The sequence below is a fragment of the Platichthys flesus genome, chromosome 24 (genome assembly GCF_949316205.1).
Source record: "Platichthys flesus chromosome 24, fPlaFle2.1, whole genome shotgun sequence".
NCBI lineage: Eukaryota > Metazoa > Chordata > Actinopteri > Pleuronectiformes > Pleuronectidae > Platichthys > Platichthys flesus.
The window spans coordinates 10,206,441-10,224,111 of NC_084968.1; the positions used below are offsets into that span (position 1 = coordinate 10,206,441).

At 45.0% G+C, this 17,671-nt stretch overlaps 4 protein-coding genes across 5 annotated transcripts; 2 read left to right on the top strand and 2 right to left on the bottom strand.

Annotated features, from left to right (window-relative positions):
- The first annotated feature begins 648 nt into the window (after window positions 1–648).
- LOC133950215 (macrophage-capping protein-like) lies at window positions 649–4,737 on the top strand. Of its 2 annotated transcripts, XM_062384461.1 has the most exons (9): window positions 649–1,195; window positions 1,318–1,511; window positions 2,267–2,421; window positions 3,017–3,175; window positions 3,284–3,433; window positions 3,556–3,642; window positions 3,922–4,054; window positions 4,300–4,391; window positions 4,551–4,737. In XM_062384461.1, the coding sequence occupies exons 2-9, from the start codon at window positions 1,319–1,321 to the stop codon at window positions 4,614–4,616; spliced, it is 1,035 nt and encodes a 344-aa protein (XP_062240445.1). In that variant the 5' UTR covers window positions 649–1,195; window position 1,318; the 3' UTR covers window positions 4,617–4,737. The 2 variants fall into 2 exon arrangements, with proteins under 2 accessions (XP_062240445.1, XP_062240444.1); XM_062384460.1 differs by lacking the exon at window positions 649–1,195 and having other exon boundaries at window positions 1,236–1,511.
- A 954-nt stretch (window positions 4,738–5,691) lies between these two features.
- On the top strand, window positions 5,692–9,559 carry si:dkey-219e21.2 (zinc-binding protein A33). Its single transcript, XM_062384606.1, has 10 exons — window positions 5,692–5,797; window positions 6,285–6,334; window positions 6,653–6,789; window positions 6,886–6,987; window positions 7,620–7,751; window positions 7,833–7,952; window positions 8,128–8,256; window positions 8,631–8,709; window positions 8,889–8,915; window positions 9,016–9,559. The coding sequence occupies exons 2-10, from the start codon at window positions 6,289–6,291 to the stop codon at window positions 9,552–9,554; spliced, it is 1,311 nt and encodes a 436-aa protein (XP_062240590.1). The 5' UTR covers window positions 5,692–5,797; window positions 6,285–6,288; the 3' UTR covers window positions 9,555–9,559.
- A 176-nt stretch (window positions 9,560–9,735) lies between these two features.
- Window positions 9,736–12,246, bottom strand: LOC133950348 (CD209 antigen-like protein E). The gene is made up of 6 exons (XM_062384607.1): window positions 12,085–12,246; window positions 11,582–11,686; window positions 11,146–11,274; window positions 10,826–10,986; window positions 10,593–10,717; window positions 9,736–10,310 (listed from the first exon to the last, which is right to left on the bottom strand). Exons 1-6 carry the CDS (start codon window positions 12,200–12,202, stop codon window positions 10,193–10,195), a joined length of 756 nt encoding a protein of 251 aa, XP_062240591.1. The 5' UTR covers window positions 12,203–12,246; the 3' UTR covers window positions 9,736–10,192.
- A 64-nt stretch (window positions 12,247–12,310) lies between these two features.
- On the bottom strand, window positions 12,311–17,186 carry LOC133950346 (receptor-type tyrosine-protein phosphatase H-like). Its single transcript, XM_062384605.1, has 8 exons — window positions 16,540–17,186; window positions 15,881–16,135; window positions 15,598–15,721; window positions 14,675–14,832; window positions 14,323–14,580; window positions 13,644–13,910; window positions 13,358–13,455; window positions 12,311–13,261 (listed from the first exon to the last, which is right to left on the bottom strand). The coding sequence occupies exons 1-8, from the start codon at window positions 17,183–17,185 to the stop codon at window positions 13,178–13,180; spliced, it is 1,890 nt and encodes a 629-aa protein (XP_062240589.1). The 5' UTR covers window position 17,186; the 3' UTR covers window positions 12,311–13,177.
- Between the last annotated feature and the right edge of the window lie 485 nt (window positions 17,187–17,671).

Sequence of the window (17,671 nt, forward strand, 5' to 3'; positions counted from 1 at the left end):
CCACTAATCCTCCGTTATCATCGTGGTCTGGTGCCAGGGGCGTTCAAACGTAAACTGCTTATATAAAGGTTTTATAGTTATATGAGTTTTCTCATCCATAAATGTTCCACCTTCGCTTTGTGTTAACGTTTATTTGAACACTACAATATCTGAGTTTATTTAATGATATCATAAATCTGAAAAGCTTGAAAGAATCAGATTATATTGGGAGTTTTTAGTAACTTCGCGTAGCAGTTCATAACCTCCTGTATGAGCTGGGTTATCATGACCTGCTGAGGAAGGCCATGTGTTCTGATGCCAAGTGAACCTTGGGTTAGGTTTTTTTTTCCCGTCCTGGGGTCAAGCAACAATATTTGGAAGTGTGAAAATTCCTTCCTGGTCTTGGAAACAGTGATATCCCAAGATCTACTCACTCCTCTCTGGAGCCTTCAACCACATCTCATGGTCTTCCTCATGAGAGAGTGATAGTTTACTAACCATGTCCCCGGCTGTGGATACTGTAGTGGGATTTTATCTCCATCTTATAACCAAGATCGTTAGATGTGGTTGAAAGCCCTGGGAAAAGTTAGTGAGAGGACCTTAAACTTTTTTTGACAGAATGAGACAATAAGGAGAAAAGCAGCAGTAACACAACTCATCTTTCTACAACCCTTGTTGGGTTTCAGTTTGTCAGTATGACAGTTGGGCACCAGCACACAGGACGAGAGGGTGTTGTGGTCGCCTCACACATTTTGCCTGTTTGCGTCCACCCTGCAGTTTTTTTGTAGCTGGGTGAAACGTTGCGAAAATATGAGACACAGTGAGAGAAAAGTAAATTACCATTGTAAGTCCCTCCCTGTGACATGATCCAGCATGTACGCAGCCACACCTTTGTGAAATGATACTAGTGTTGTGCAGCTCGCTCGGTGTTGTGTTGCATGAAAAGTGTTTTAACGTAGCCCGTGGTCTTTAGGCAGGGCTCATCACTCCGACCACATCCTCCTCGGCTTGTTTTGCTCCACCCGCTTCGTAAAAAATCCACCTCTTCAGTCACACAGAGGAGTTTCAGAAGTGTCTTATTTCTAGACTGAAGGGAGAAGCAGGAACAACACTCCCTCATCTTCTGATCGTAACATGCCAGTCACTTCCCTCATGTATCAGACCCTTGTGGATTTGACTTCTGCTTCTTCTTCTCCACAAACCGACTAAGAACCAGGCATGACTTCCCAAGTCGTGACAATGACGCAGCCCATCTACTTCCTGTTTTGGCCAACTTCCTCTTTCCTCTTGTCTTACTACTCCTCTTTTCTTCTTCTTCTTCTCCTCATCCTCTTGCAGAATGCTCCCGTTCCAGGCAGCACCGGGTCAGTTCGGCCCCGAGGTCCGGCAGCCGGGCCTGCGGGTGTGGCGGGTGGAGAAGATGAAGGCCGTGCCTCTGGATCCCTCCGAGGTGGGGGCCTTTTACAACGGGGACTCCTATCTGGTGCTGCAGAACCGCGGCGAGCTGGGGGCCGACCTGCACATGTGGTTAGGTGAGAGAGGCGGGGACACATCTGGAGTTATAGGATCATGTGACGTGCAGCTGTACAGTCTGATCGTTTGTCTGGGTGTGTGACGCTAAAACATTGCAGATATGAACCCTGCCATATTGTTCGGAAGTGGGATTTATGACCTGTACTGCAGCCAGCCACCAGGAGGCGACAAAGACACTTTGGCCTCACTTCTTGGCAGGGAAAGAGAATAAATGGCCTCTCGTGTGTCTTGTTTTACATTTTAACAACCATCCAGTGTTTACAACGCATCCAACCCTGGCCCAGTGCTGCGCTCGAGAAGCTAATAGCCCCCCCCACCCCCACCCCCCTAATGACAGCGATGACACACGAGACACAACACCGACCCGCGGCTTCATTGTGTGCGGACGGGAATGGACGCATGACGCGGAACAGAAGTCCCAAGGGGAAGCGAGGGATGGTTTTTCAGCGGGGCTCATTAAAACTGCAGGAGGACAGTGACAGCGCTCAAATGCGTCTGTTGTTTCCAGCATGTGTGTGATGCTTCGGAAACACAAAGCTGGTCGAGGGCCCTTGACTCTCTGAACCCTCCTCCACTCGTTTACAGTTGATGACCTCCGTGTCGTCTCTTTCTTTTCTTACCTCGGTCACTCCCTCTCAAAAGTTTATATTCGTAGTGCAGAAATACATAAATGAATCAATGAGTAAATTAATAAAAACCAGGTGCCAACGCATTTCTGTACTTTACATTTTGTGCGTCTGTTGTTTGGCTGCAGGTGAGAAGTCGTCTCGGGACGAGCAGGTGGCGTGTGCCATGCTGGCCACCCAGCTGGACAACTTCCTGGGCGGCGACCCCATCCAGCACCGGCAGGTCCAGGGCTACGAGTCCCCGGAGTTCATGACGCTCTTCCCCAGAGGAGTCAGCTACAAGGTGAGCACCAGGGATCTCACTCGAGATGTTGAAGTGTTAGAAAAAAAGACACAAATGCAGATTTTTTTAATAAAATGTGATAACATAATTGTTTTTAAATCTTTCTGGATATTTATATCGGTATATCTCATGTTTGCATATTGATTATCTTGATATTGTTACCCAAATCTTTCCAGAAAATCTCTTGGACATTAGTATTCGAGTATTATGCATCAAAACGTTTATAACAAATTTACCCGCGGAGAAACTGAAGAAAGAAACGTTTTTTCCGTTATGTCTCAGATCAAACACGATTTATTATATTGACTGTGGGTCGGTGTTGTATTTCATTATGTAATGTTTATATTATCTGGCCTCTGTTATTGTTAGATAAGGTTTTTCATAATTTCACCACACCCTACAAACAGTGTGATAGCCTCTGGGCCAAAGTGCATTCATGACAGATGCCAAGTGTATCTTGTTAAAACAAACAATACTGTTAAACCTGAAATCTCTGGGACATTTCCCAGCAGGTAAAATAACATCAAATATTAAAAGAGAAAAAAGATTAATAGCCACCAAAACGTTTCTTTACTTACAATCTCTTCTCTGTCAGGATGGTGGTGTGGAGTCGGGCTTCCGGAGGCCTCAGGGCTCAGGGACGGTGCACAGGTTGTACCAAATCAAGGGGAAACGCAACATCCGTGCCAAGGAGGTGGAGATGTCCTGGAGCAGCTTCAACAAGGGAGACTGCTTCATCCTGGACCTCGGAGAGGTGAGGACACTCAGATAAAGATGGACATGCAGAATATCATAACATTTTATTGAGATGAAGCTGACACCGTCAGTTTCCTTTCCTCATTTCTCTGATGCTGCTTTCCAGACGATCGTGTCGTGGATCGGATCGCAGGCCAACATGTTCGAGAAGCAGAAAGTGCGCGAGATCGCCTCGTTGATTCGGGACACAGACAGACACGGCAAGGCAAAAATCATGGATTGCAACGAAGGGGAGGAGCCTGAGGAGATGCTCAAGGTAAACTTAATTCTTCCGATTTCAATGCTTTCCACGTCAACAGTTGCAACCAATAATACTTGAAAGGAAGTTACATGAATCTAGAAAACTGATTTTTTAAGTTCTCCTGTGTTGATGAACAGGTCCTGGGACAGATGCCAGCTCTAGCAGAGAGTACTTCAGAAGAGGACAGCCAGGCGGACGCTTCTAACTCTGCCTCGCTCTACAAGGTAACCTCATCAGCACTGACATATCAAAACTACCATCTACATCTGTTCTCCATCCATCCATCCACTTCCACTTATCTGAAATCGGGTCGGTTGGAAGTTCCACATCCTCCTGGGGGATCCTGAAGCGTTCCCAGGGCCAAATGGGATTTCTAGGCCCTCACGAGAGTTCATGTTCTAGCCTCACAGGCCTCCTCCCAGTTGGACATGCCTGGTAAACCCTGGAGGCCTCATGATAAGATGTCCAAACCACTTAAACCTGCAAACTTTTTTTCTCCACAGGTGTCAGACGCCACAGGTTCCCTGACGAAGACCAAAGTGTCGGAGAAGTGCCCGTTTGCCAAGGAGCTGCTGGTTCGGGACGACTGCTTCATCCTGGACAACGGCGCCAACGGAAAGGTCTTCGTGTGGAAAGGTGAGGAAACGCCGCTTGACCCCCGGGAGAACATCGGCCGCCTGAAATGCAAACCGAGGGAAAGTGATAGTGGTTAGATGCCTGTGATATTCGGTGTCCAGTCGGATAAAAATTTAATGAGCGTCGTGAAAAATGATTGATGCTTAAACAGCGAAGCCGGCCGATGCACCTGAACAGACCTGAAGAGCCATGATAGTTTGTTGGGAGGTGGAACGTTTTAAAGGCGGCTTTTCTTTTGGTGTCAGGTAAAGGAGCGAACGCTGCAGAGAAGACGGGGGCCCTGCAGATGGCAGATAACTTCATCAAAGAAATGAATTACCCCAGGATGAAAACACAGGTACCCCTCATCGCTCTTTAAGGAAACACGTGAAGCCCATAATAGGCTAAGAGAACATTACAACCTCCTTCCTCAAACTGTCTGTGGCATCAGCTTCAGGACATTTGACATCACTTGTGTGCGTTTACAGTGAGAGACTCGATGTGCTTTGTGCTGCAGGTGGAGATTCTGCCACAGGGGAAGGAGACCATCATCTTCAAGCAGTTCTTCAAGAACTGGAACTAAACATTTCACGGGAGAGTTCGACCAAAACACCCCCTGCACCCGAGATGGAGATCTGAAAACATTTGTTCTCGTGTCACAGTTTTGCCTGCCTTTTGAATAATAAATCTGAAACTGCTTGTTATTTGTTGAGGAAGTGGTTTGAGTTTTCCTGTCAGCTCACTGAGGCTGCGGGGAGGGGGGGGGGGGAGGGGGGGGGGGGGGTCATAAGACTCTGTTTGTGAATATTATATAAACACAACAGCCCAGTCAACTAAACTATAAATTAATCTAACCAGGTACATTACTCGAGTACCATTTTGTAGTTTTACATCCTTTCTCTCCACTGGTTGTACATGATTAACTTTAACTTGATTTAATGACCCATAGAGGTAATTATTACTGCCAGGTCCCGTCAGACGTATGAATGACTAATTAGGTTGATGACAGCAAGTTGAAACTTCAGAGTGATGGTGATGATGCATGTGGGGAGAGACGGAGACGTTTCTTCCCCCGTTGAAAACCAGGGAGTTATCGGGTAACAGCGGGCATGCAAAACCGTATAAATATCACGTGACAAATACCAAACGTCTTTCTGATTTGAATGCCTTCGTCTTGACTTTTATGCAAGAACGTGGCAAAAGAAAAACTCTGTGTAAACAGCAAATAAGTCCCAGGACAACAAAGGGGGGAAAAGAGGTAAAGGGAGAAAAGACAAGACACTAAAACATTTACACATAAGATAACGATAAAAGCGTTACTATGGTTTTATGATGGTTGTGTGGGAGAGGAGCTATGACACTGTAAATAACAATAAATATAAATATCTAAAATCAAGTGTGGGGGGGGGGGCAGAGATTTAGCAGCATTAGTGGCATTAGAAATTCACATAAACCAAATTTGGGCTGCACCCGTTGCACTGGTTATGGTTTCAGTTGCACATGCTGGAGAATCAGAGCCTGTGCGTCACACTCGGTGATATCCACTCACTTATCACGGTTATAAAGACTCTCTGCCCTCGTGGCTGACGTGCCAGCAGAAGCGAGGGTTTCGTGTCAGCTCGCTGCTGCAGAACGTTTCCCCGCCTCAGAGGCCATAAAGGAGTCCAAGGATCAGGGAGATGCAACAAAACGACTGGAGCGGCAGCAGCAGGCGTCCAGTCTTCTCCACCTGCAGAGCTGCACCACCGCTCCAAAAGACCACAGGTAGGATGAACCTGATGCAACATCAGCATATATGATTCAGGGGCAGGGCTGTGTGATATGTTTTCATTTGAATTTATGAGGTTTTGGTCAGTTTTAATATAATTATATTGCATTGTAGGTCTATTTTTATTCAGCACTGTATTTTCTTTCTTTATATGTAAATCTTTTTTGCATGTAATAACCAATCTTAAGAAAACACAGGTTTTCTAAATTTAGCAAAACATATATTTTTAAGTATCATTGATATACACACCTTTGATGTTTGTAATGTTATAAAACTGACAGGAGTACTTTTACTTTGATATTTAAAGTAAATTAAGTTAATGATACTTACACTTTTACTTGAGATGGATTTTTTTTTTATTTTCTTGTGGAATCATCATCTAAAAGAATAAATTAATAATTTAAACATTTTAGTTTTCTGGTAATTTCTTTCATACTTCTTCCAAATTGTATTGAGTTTTTTCATGAGATCTCTTCTTCACAGGAGTATGGACGCCACCATCAAGATGAAGAGCATCCTGAAAACTAGCAAAAGTGGGTATTAAAAAAAATAAAAAATGTAATATTTTTCCACTGCAACATAACCTTTGATCAGCATGTAGCGATAATGCCATGTAACAGAGTAAAGTAAATCCAACCCTGATAGCCAACTTTAATATCTGCTTTAATTGGGGCTGTAAACTGTTGGACATCCTTCAAAGGCCAACAATCAGATTTGATTGCTATATTGGAATCACACTGATTTATATCCTCTAGAAAAATGTGAACTCAAAACTCCTTTCCTTTCCTCCGGGGGACTCAGTTGTGTTGATCAATCACATCCGTCACTCACACAGTTTTGTCGCTCTGCAGAGTTTGAGGACGGCAGCAGGACCCAGAGCAGCTCCATCGGGGCCCTGCGCTGGACCCTGCCAGAGGAGAACGTCCAGGCCCACAGCTCGGCCCCCAGCCGACCCGCCCGCCCCAACAACCTCACCAAACGTGCACAGGTGCACCACAGACTCTGGATTTAGTAACAAAATGCCTGCGTGACATTGTTGAACGTCTGCATAAATGTTTAAATTTCGCCCCTTTTGCGTTTCAAGCATCAGCATCCTCGCCAGAAGGGCCTGAAGGATCTGCGCAGCCTGCAGGAGTGCGTGTTGTTCATCCAACATTGGAAAAAGCAAGTGGACCAAGTATGCAAGGTAGGAGCTGAGTGAAGGAGGGAAGGAAGGGAGGGAGGGAGAAGGGGAGAAAGGGAGAAAGGGAGAGAGATCAGCAGTCAACCAACAAACCAGACAAGAGGCCTTTGTTTCTAGACAGGATATATAAGGAGCCAGAGGCTTATTTATCTGATGATGTCACCCTGTTTAAAGTTCATAGCTGAAGATAAAGGTTTGCAAGTTTCCCGTAACGACTCACACTGACAGTTTCTCCTCCTAGTGAGAGGAGAACGACTTCACGTGAACCAGGATTTATGATCACATAAAACTGATTAGTGATTACTTTCTGGTCATGCAGCTGGTTGCTGATAGGATAGGATTTTGACCCTCTGCTTTGCTTCACAGTAACCCAGGAATGGGACAATGAGCTCTACTGTACCCACGAACCCATTTGACTTTAACCAACGGCCTTTTTGAAATCTGTAGATGCAAAAATTTCCACGAGTCACATTTGAAACAGATTTAAGCTGCAAATCGGCTGCTGCGTTTTAATTTAACCAGAAGGATTCAAGAAACGTCTGAACCTGAAAGTCCTCTAATTCTCAGTGACACACCACTATGTGTTGAAGAGCGTATGATGTCGTCTGACAGGTTGTTATCTTGTGTTTCAACAGGGCGGAGTGGACGCAGAGGAAGGCCCCAGTAAGAAGGAGGCAAAAAGTTCCGACCCGCGTACCGAGAAAAGCCTCGAGGAGAGCAGGAAACTGATCCTGGAGTGGGCCGGCGAACTCCGTCACGTCGACAAGGTCGGTACAGAGACCAGTGGATGGATGTGCTGAGTGTGGCCCAGTAGCAGCAATATCCACTCACCTACTTTGTGTCCTCAGCTCCTGACAAAAAGCTCCTGGGCGTCTGAGTGTCAGGAAAATAACGAGGACAAGGACGCAAATGAGGAAGCACATCTGAGGATCATGGAGTGGGCGAAGGAGCTGCAGGAAGCAACTGAGGTGACACCAAAGTCCAAAATACTTGAGCGATGGTTTTGGTTAATAAAACATATGAGGTTCAGCTCGTTTACGAAGCGTAAACAACGTCTTTCGCTCCAATGCCAGTAAAAACAAAACGTTATCTGTGTGCACCGTCTCAAATCTCGCGTCTAAAAGGAACTTTTGTGTTTCGCAGAGCTGCGGCGTTCAGAGCGAGGATCTGGGCAAAGTGCTGCGTCTCTTGGACCTGAAGAAGAAGCGGCTGGTCAAGCTGATGCCTCTGCTGGAGTTCATCACCTGGTCCCTGCTCAAGGAAGACAGCACGGTGAGGCGCCAGCACCACAGACACAGACACCACTGTTGGTTGTCATAGCTCTCAAATTCTCAAAGCTGTATTCAATGGCAATGTGACCATGTTAGGTAATTATGCAACGTGGACTTGAGTGAACCCTGCTCCTTGGATACGTGCTGGAGCTCAGTAAATTAACCAAGTGATTCAGTTTATACAACTCTGATCAACTGCTGCCCCGATAGCGACGGTCTTCGAGAACTGATAGTGACTTGGCAGATAAAAGATCATCACATTTGCAGACGATGTTTTAGTGTACGTAGCAAAGAAACAGATTTTTCTCATTCCATGAGATAAATAAAGGAATCTTGCTATTGTCAAACATGTTTTATTTGTATCTCTTTTTTTAGAAGATGATTCCAAAAGTGTGGTTACTGGCAAAGCAAAAGACCTGGATAGCAGGAATTCCAAGATATATCCCCAACTCAGGTGTGTATTTTTTAAATCCCTCCAGATTCTGTTAACTTAGGAAATCAATCGTCAACGGGGCGACTGATTGCTGCTCACCCTTTATCGCCTGGTGCCGTTCTTTGATATTGTTTAATTTTTCAGAAGCCTGAAGAGTATTTCAAATTCATAAACTATAATGTCTGTTTCTCTCTTTTCAGTTTGGAGTTGGATCTGCAGTGCCTCAGGTAAGATCAGCCTGGGCCTTCCCCTTGCTTCACCTCACATGACAACTGGGCAAACAGCGAACATCGGACGATAACCTGATTTATCGCTTGTTCCCCACAGCCGATGTGATTCTTGACCCCATGACCAGCCACCCGTGGTTGCTGGTGTCGGACGACCAGCGCATGGTGCAGGAGGGCCACACAGCGTCTGAGCTCCCCGACAACCCCCAGCGCTTCGACAGCTGGCCGTGCGTGCTGGCTTGGGAAGGCTACAGCAGCGGCCGCCACTACTGGGAGGTGGACATAGCCAACCACGGCTACTGGCGCGTTGGACTGACCACCGGCGTCTCCAAGCGGCAGGGGCGCTTCCCGATGAACCCCAGGCAGGGCTTCTGGACCCTGTGGCGCAGCACACACGACTTCTTCGCCTGCACTAAGACGGAGACGCCGCTGCCGGTCGGCCTTGTGCCTGAACGTATGGGGATCTACTTGGACTACGAAGAAGGACAGATCTCCTTCTACAACGCAGGAACGAAGTCTCACATCTACACCTTCAATGGAACCTTCAGGGAGACGCTGTACCCTCTGTTTGCTCCGCTGGATGGTCGCACGCTCATGAGAATCATGCCCCCAGACGAGATCTCAAACTTAGAGAGATAGACCTCCAGGAGTTTTATTGGACAAATGGAAAGAATCTTATTCATCTCGAAGGAAGTGATGTTTAAAGCAGAGTCACCAGTTACATCCTAAATTCACACGATACTTTCAAAAGAAAATATTTAGAATTTAAACTATGAATCTAAATTTCTCTCTTAGAATTAAACTGGAGATCTAGATGCTAACGATACAACAAAAGAAAAAGTTTACTGATCATAGCACAATAAAAAATACATATATGTTAGAAATTATGATTTTTTTATAACAAGCTGACAAAAACTATAAAAGCTAAAAAGAGTATATATTAAAAGAATTATGTTAAACAATACATTTTTAAAGAAAAAGTATTTAAAGAGTCTTTTCTCTGACAGTTACATGAACATGCAGACATACACACATGCACTTCCATATATACACAGCAAACACTTAATGTCTATACATTTCACAGAGGAAAGTTATAATTAAATGTGTAAATCGTATTTATTAGAATATAAAACTTCTTGGACACATTTCTTTCACTTTTCATTCAAAGAAATTAGTAGCTTTGCATTAAGTGTGACTGGAGATGCATTATATTTTTCTATCAGCACGTTGTGAGGTAATAAAATATAAAGTTGTGTGTTGGTTGTGTGTGCAGCCGGTCAGGACTCTCTCTCACAAACCCACGGCCCGTATGCATCACAGTCTGCAGCGAAGAGACTCCCGCCCCCCCTCAGGTCGGCACAGTCCCTGTGATCAGCGTCCCAGTCCACCACCAACCTTCAACACACACAAAATATATATATATCTACTATCTATAAAAGTTTATATAGCTATGGATTAAATGTATGTGTGAGCATGTCAATATATAATGTATATATGTATATGGATGTACAGTATATATGTATTATATCATTATACAAATAAAAATTGTAAACTCAAATTGTTATGACGCTTGTGTGTGAATATACAACAAAATATGATTAAAGATCAATAATGTATTTTGCAACATTATTGACTTGTCCCGCATGGTGAGCCGTGCACCAGTGGACCTGGACTCACGGCATGTAGTGCTGGACGTCCGTCCCGTCTCCCCACAGCCAGTGTCCCTCCTGCTGGGCGTCCGTCAGTCCCACCCACAGGAAGGGGAAGTGGGGGAACCGGCTCATCACACCTTGGATAAACTCCTGAGAATGAAAGCGATGTTTAGAGAATTTCTATCTTCAAATTGGGGCCTGTGGATTTATCTGAAACTCAAAAATATATACTTTCTCCTTGAGCTATTTGCCGTTTACCATTTCTGCAGAATCCTTAATCACGACCAGGCTGCCGTTGTGTCCCCGACAAAACTCTGCGCTCCCACTCCACTGGCGGTTTTCCTCAAGCCCCACAGAGAAGTAGTAACAGTGATGCCGCCACCAAAGCCAACCGCCGGGGCACACCCTGCATCTGGAGTCTATGTGCAACGGGAAGGAAAATCCTAGTTGGTGTGACGCAAACGCTGCAAGATTCAGCTAAATTTCACTTTGTCTTTAAAATCTATATACAATGAGAAAATGGTGAATCCTTGAATCTAGTAAACTGCAGGAGGCCAGAGAGGAAAAGCGTGAATGACCTTGAGTGACAGTCTGGAGCATCAGGCCCATATCATGGAGCTCCGTCCGACACTGCTGCAGTCGCTCCACCAGCTCGTCTCCTGAGGAGCCGGGGGTCAGATGACCCTGTGGTGCTGCTCCCCACGTGGCTGACGGATTCATTTTAACATATGAACACAAGTTGACCCGATGACCGTGAGGTGGTTTGAGACGCTCATAGAACAACAGACAAAGGGACAAAGGGACAGGACACCTACCAGATTTGAAGATTGGGAATTGTTAATAAAACGTCTCAAATCTATATGTGATCAAATCGTCACCCTTATCGGAACGTTTCAATTTCAGGAGCTCAAATCTTATGTGTGGATATTTTTTTCTTTTTTTACCATGAGTATAATTTGAACAGTGTCAGGAATCTCTCACCAGCCTCCAAATGAACTGAAGACTGATACTCACCACATAACACCAGGGACAAGAGGAGTCCAGTGGTGACGATGGTAAGTGTTATCATGGAAACAGTCACTCCAGTTGTCGGGTGACAGGTTCGACAGGATCCTGCATCTGCAAAAAAAATACAAAATGAAAATCTGTTTGACCCAAGGATAGAGAAATGTGTCCTTTGTGAATCTCTTCTAGTGGTTTTTCTTCTAAAGACGGGTAATCTAATTATTATCATGATGAAACTTTGGATGTTTGAAAGATTCCAATTTTGAAAAGCTTAATCATGAAAATTTGACTATTTCATGCTGGAATTAAGGTCAAACTGAAATATTTTCCGGATGTGAAAGCAGAAAAACTGTGGCTTCTTGCCTGTTACTGCTCAGAATACTTCAGTATAAATACACAAAGTACTAAAGAGTACAAGAGCCTGTACACTGTGATGCACATGTACAGGCAAAATCTTTCCTTATTGCGCAATTAAAGTGTTTTTTAGGTGTGTGAGATGCTCTTAAACTCACTTGCAGATGTTTCTTCCTCTTCTTCCTCCTCCTCCCTCTTCTCCTCCCCCTCCTTCTGCTGCTCCTCTTCCTTTTCCTCCTCCTCTTCATGGCCACCGTGTCTCGCGCTAGGCTCCATGCTGGTACTTGACCCTCTTCTGTATTTTTCACCGCTTGCTCTCTTATTCGACTACGACAACTTCACCCTCGCAGCTGAAGTGAATGTGACCGGCCCCGCCCCTTCCTCATAATACAACAGCTCACTTCAACATAAGAGGTCAAGAAATTAAAAGTGTTCTAAAAAAGCAACCCGAGTAGAGGAAGCTGGCAGGGCGTTTGGGAACCAGCGGCCTACATCTGCAAAAAGTATTTATACCAGCAGCATCTCAGAGGCTGGAGGTGTTATATGTGTTGTTATATGTGTGTTTATTATTTCCTGTGAATGTCCGATGCTCCTCTATCTGTTTGTTTGTTTATCTGCTGAACTGATCGATTCCATATTTCCCAGAATCAAACAGCATCTGGTTTATCTGCTGCTTTTCAAAACTGTTAGAAAACTGTTATTTGGAAAAAACGGACTGAAAAACTGAATTTACCGCCTTTGTACGACTTTTGATTCTTTCATTTTGTTTTGAAAAATATCTGTTAATGTTAATTGTCTGGGTTTTATTTACACATTTAAAATGTTGATGAAAGAAAACTGAAGATTAGTGTTAAATATTAAAGACAGATTATTTATTACCTGTTTGAAAAATGGAAAAATAACCAATTTCAGTCAGGGGTAAATACGCTTAACCTTAAACCTTAAAAATGCATAATGTAAAATAGAATTCAACATACATTTTGTCGTACACGCAAGTATCTTTTAATGTATAGGAAATGTTTTCAATAGACGCAGAACAACATTAAAGCTATTAAGTTTATTGTTTTTTTTATATTTGTTGAATCTTGAAATTCTGAATGTAATCACTAAAAGACACACACACCCACATGCGCACGCAAACACACACACAATATTCAAATTTCTGAAACTGCAGTCAAACATAAATAACTCGTTGATGAAAAAACCAAGAAGTAAAACGAGTCAAATTATCTTCATCAATATCACTGAAAATTAAGAAATTGTGTTTTCACTTTCTTGCTTCTCGAGTTTCCAGAAAACATGGTCCCCCAGTAGATTTTCAAAATGGGCCTCCAGCTGCAACGGACAACACATTGATTTTGATAGGTTGTTGATGGACATAAAAGATGTGAAACCATTTTTTTTAAATCAAAATGGTGGTGACGGACATACCTGACTGAACACACTCTCCTTGGTGGAGGTCTCTGCACAGTGGAGAGGTTCCACGGAGGAGCACAACATGGACAGGCTGATTTCTCTCTCGTCGGCCTCTGATGAATAAAACAGAGACGTGTGAGTAAAGAGGAAGTCACTCTCTCATTCCGGCTCTGGCATTTGCATGGTCAGCTGATTCCAGCGAAAAATGCAAAGTGCGGTCAAAGTTAAAACCATCAAAAAAGAAGGGAAATGGATTGTTAAGGTACGGTAAAGACTAAAGCCTCATCACTGAGATCCTCACCTGTGCAGTGGGAAATATCCGCTGGGGAACTTCTCATTGTGTCGGCCACGGTTTGCACTTGAATCAAGAACCTGGTCCCTGATGTCAGGTTCTCAAACGTGTGTTCTGTTTTGCCGACCACTGTCTCCGACTTTTTGTAGTTCCAGAAGCTGGAGCTGATGTTCACAAGGTGCGTGGTTGTCTTTGTGCTGTTAGGGGCCGTCCAGTTGAAGGTGAGTCGGTCCTTGCAGCAGGAAACGACCTGGACATCAGTGGGCGGGCGCGGCACTGAACCAAAGGAGAAAGAGAAAAAGAAAATTAACATTTCATTATAATAGTTTTATCCTTGTAACTCTCCTTCATTGGTGTGCTATCTATTATTGATTGCTTTCGGATACATTGGTCACCGGTGAAGCACTTGATTGAAAGCTCAAGTTCGATCGACTTATTGATTGGTTGGTGGAGACATTGGTTCTCCGCAGTTGAAGTGAGGTTAAGTGAGAGGCTGCACAGCTCTGCAGCCAAAATAAATTCTGCTGATTTCTAGAGTAAAACAATATGTCTGTTCGCATGTATTGTGAAGCGATACACCAGCTTTACTGCAGTGATCCATCTACAGGTGTTGTTGAGTCAACCAGGGCTAAAGTCATCGATTATCAGAACCTTCAACAGCGTAAAAACACAATCAAAGTTCACTCACGGGTGAATTTGGAGTTTCCCAGCGGTGGACTTCGGAGATGTCCACTCACGGTGCGGACGATCACCGTGTAATTGGCTCCATTCATCAGGTTCTCATAGTACTTCTCAGGCTTGGGCACGTCTGCTGTCGTCTCCACGTCCTTACCGTCCAGCCGCAGCGTGACGTCAAAGCACGAGTAGCTACCGGTAGGCTGTTTCCAGGTGGCCTTGAGGGTGCTATGTGTCGTCTCCAAGGTCAGGTCTGAAATCGGCGCAGGGGCTAAAGCAGGAGTCACAGAGGACCGATCAGGGACATTTCAGGACAGCAGGACAGAGTTTGTGCTCATCAGTGAAGCCATACAGCAGAGAGTTACCGGTGTAGTTGACGATGGTCGCCTTGTCTGACTCCACGGTGCCAGAGGCGATGGCCACCACGCTCAGGGTTATCCTGGTGCCGATCGGCAGCCCCGTCACTTTCACCTCCGGCCGAGTACGATTCCACTCGCCTTCCACCGTCTCCTCGCACAGTGTGCTGCTCGGAGGAGACACAGTTACCACTCAGTACAAATAAACCTGTGCTCAGTGAGTTCAAATCAAAGATGTCCAGTGAATCCAGAAACATTGTTATTGCTCATTCTGAGGCTTTAAGAGTTTGGAGCAGTCACATGATCAGATAGACAAAGAGGGGATTATTTTACAGAAAATAAATCCATCAATCAATCAATCAATCAATCCGTCCATCCATCCATCCATCCATCCATCCATCCATCCATCAATCAATCAATCAAACAAACAAACAAACAAACAAACAAACCATCAATCAATCAAACAAACAAAAAAACAAACAAACAAACAAAACATCCATTCATCCATCCATCCATCCATCAATCAATCAAACAAACAAACAAACAAACAAACCATCAATCAATCAAACAAACAAAGAAACAAACAAACAAAACATCCATCCATCCATCCATCCATCCATCCATCCATCCATCCATCCATCAATCAAACAAACAAACAAACGAAAGACAAATTAGAGACAAGACTTTGAGATATTTTAGGAAAATAAAAGCCAAAAGGTTGAATTAGCCATCATAGCTATCATCTTCTTTGGGGGATAATCTTTTCCTCTTATAGTCGTCGTCTTTGTTACCACTTCTATAGAGATGTTGTTTTCACTGTTGGTCAGCAGGATAACACAAAAGCTACACAACAGATTTTTACACAAACTTGGTGGAAGGATGAAACCTTGGCCCCGAAGGAACTCAAACTGTGTGTATCTCCCGACACCTACTCGTTAGTGTCATTCAGGGCCTGCACCTGGAAGCCTGTGATGTAGCCCTCAGGCGGCGTCCAGCTGAGCAGCAGAGAGTGTGGGGTATTTCCCGACACCTTCAGGTTGGACACTCTCAGAGGCTCTGACAGAGGGAAAAAAAACATTACCTCAACAACGTCACAGGTTTAACTATAAAAGTCTTCAAATATAGAAAAGTTAAAAATGGTACATTATGTGTGACATGCATGTTTAATACTATTATAACCATTTAACTGTGTTTCGTCCTGTGATTTAAACCCACTTGTACATCCCGAGATGTGTGATGCTTCACTCCGGAGGGAGTCGCTATAGAGTCCTGACAAGACGATGAACGTGTGATTGATTCCAGGCTTCAAACCGACGACCTCTGACCTCGTCAGAATGGTGGTTTTGGAATGATCAGAACCGTTGACCTTGACTTGGTAGAGATCCGCGTGTCCAGATGGTTTATTCCAGCTCAGAAACACTGATGTTTCCGTCACCTTGGTCACACTGAGGTTTTGGACTTCGTTAGGTACTGCGAAGAAGATTTGTGATTCGTGAAATCGTTCATATAGTAAAATAATATTTGAAATGAACCACAACTCCAAACAGAGGTATCTCCTGGTAGATGAGATGCTATGGTGGAGTATTATGTCGTAACATTATGAGAGTAAAGTCATATTTTAATGAAACAATCAATATTACAAGGACAAAGAAAAATAAAGGAAGTAAGTAGCAAGAACAACTAAAGTTTCACTCCTGAATTTCTTGACAAACTACAAATCCCCTTTTGGTTCATCTTGCAGATCACAATCGACAATCTTATTTCTGCACTGACCCAGAACCTGTTAAACCTCTCCTCTCCTCGTTCGCTGTGACACAGCAGATCTTTACGTCTGGTGTAAAAATATCTAAATGACACAGCTGAATGTGACTCACTGGTGTAGAAGGTGGCGGCCTGTGGGTTCAGGGACCGCCCACATTTAACAGGGAACACCTGGATGGAGTATCGGGTGCCCCCTTCCAGGTTGGAAAGGTCATGGGTCAGATTGGTGCCGATTGCCGTCGGATTGGTGCCGTTTGGCGTCAGATTGGTTCCGATTGCCTTCAGATTGGTGCCGACTGCCAACAGATTGGCGCCCATTGCCGTAAGATTGGTGCCGACTTCTGTTAGGTTAGTGCTGATTGCCATCAGATTGGTGCCGATTGCCGTGAGATTGGTGCCGATTGCCGTCAGATTGGTTCCGATTGCTGTCATATTGATGCAGTCTTTCGTCGGTTGGGTGCCGATTGTCGTCGGTTGGGTGCCGATTGTCGTCGGTTGGGTGCCGATTGTCGTCGGATCGGTTTCTGTCGGATCGGTGGCTGTTGCCGTCGAATCAGTGCCGGCTGTCGTCGGATCGGTGGCTGTTGCCGTCGGATCGGTGCCGGCTGTCGTCGGATCGGTGGCTGTTGTCATCGGATCGGTGCCGGCTGTCGTCGGATCGGTGGCTGTTGTCATCGGATCGGTGCCGGCTGTCGTCGGATCGGTGGCTGTTGCCGTCGGATCGGTGCCGGCTGTCGTCGGATCGGTGGCTGTTGTCATCGGATCGGTGGCTGTTGTCATCGGATCGGTGCCTGTGGCCATCAGATTGGTGCCGGTTGGCGTCAGATCCTTAGTGATTGCCTCCAGATCGGTTGCGATTGCCGCCAGATCAGTGGCAATTGCCGTCAGATGGCTGCCGATTGGTGACGGATTGGTGGCTATTGTCGTCGGATTGGTGCCGATTGGCGCAGAGTGGTTGCTGATTAACGTCTTATTGGTGCCGATTTCCATGAGATTGGTGCCGATTGCCATTAGATTGGCGCTGATTGCTGTCAGATTGGTGGCGATTGCCATCAGATTGGCGCTGATTGCTGTCAGATTGGTGGCGATTGCTGTCAGATTGTTGGCGATTGCTGTCAGATTGTTGGCGATTGGCTTCAGGTTGGTGCTGATTGCCGTCAGGTTGCTGCCTCCTCTGACCTCGACGTGGTAATGGTCGATGGCACCAGCCATGGGCTGCCAAGTGAAATTGGCGCTACTGGTGGT

Coding starts and splice junctions, on each gene's coding strand:
- LOC133950215 (XM_062384461.1), top strand. CDS start 1,319: ATGCTCCCGTTCCAGGCAGCACCGGGTCAGTTCGGCCCCGAGGTCCGG. Junction 3,176..3,283: donor TCATCCTGGACCTCGGAGAG/GTGAGGACACTC, acceptor GCTGCTTTCCAG/ACGATCGTGTCGTGGATCGG. Junction 3,643..3,921: donor ACTCTGCCTCGCTCTACAAG/GTAACCTCATCA, acceptor TTTTCTCCACAG/GTGTCAGACGCCACAGGTTC.
- si:dkey-219e21.2 (XM_062384606.1), top strand. CDS start 6,289: ATGGACGCCACCATCAAGATGAAGAGCATCCTGAAAACTAGCAAAA. Junction 6,988..7,619: donor AAGTGGACCAAGTATGCAAG/GTAGGAGCTGAG, acceptor GTGTTTCAACAG/GGCGGAGTGGACGCAGAGGA. Junction 7,953..8,127: donor AGCTGCAGGAAGCAACTGAG/GTGACACCAAAG, acceptor TGTGTTTCGCAG/AGCTGCGGCGTTCAGAGCGA.
- LOC133950348 (XM_062384607.1), bottom strand. CDS start 12,202: ATGGAGCCTAGCGCGAGACACGGTGGCCATGAAGAGGAGGAGGAAAAG. Junction 10,987..11,145: donor GCTCCAGACTGTCACTCAAG/GTCATTCACGCT, acceptor CGTTGCACATAG/ACTCCAGATGCAGGGTGTGC. Junction 10,311..10,592: donor GACGTCCAGCACTACATGCC/GTGAGTCCAGGT, acceptor TGTGTGTTGAAG/GTTGGTGGTGGACTGGGACG.
- LOC133950346 (XM_062384605.1), bottom strand. CDS start 17,185: ATGACAACAGCCACCGATCCGACGACAGCCGGCACCGATCCGACGGCA. Junction 14,581..14,674: donor GACCATCGTCAACTACACCG/GTAACTCTCTGC, acceptor CTCCTGCTTTAG/CCCCTGCGCCGATTTCAGAC. Junction 13,262..13,357: donor AGGAGAGTGTGTTCAGTCAG/GTATGTCCGTCA, acceptor TGTCCGTTGCAG/CTGGAGGCCCATTTTGAAAA.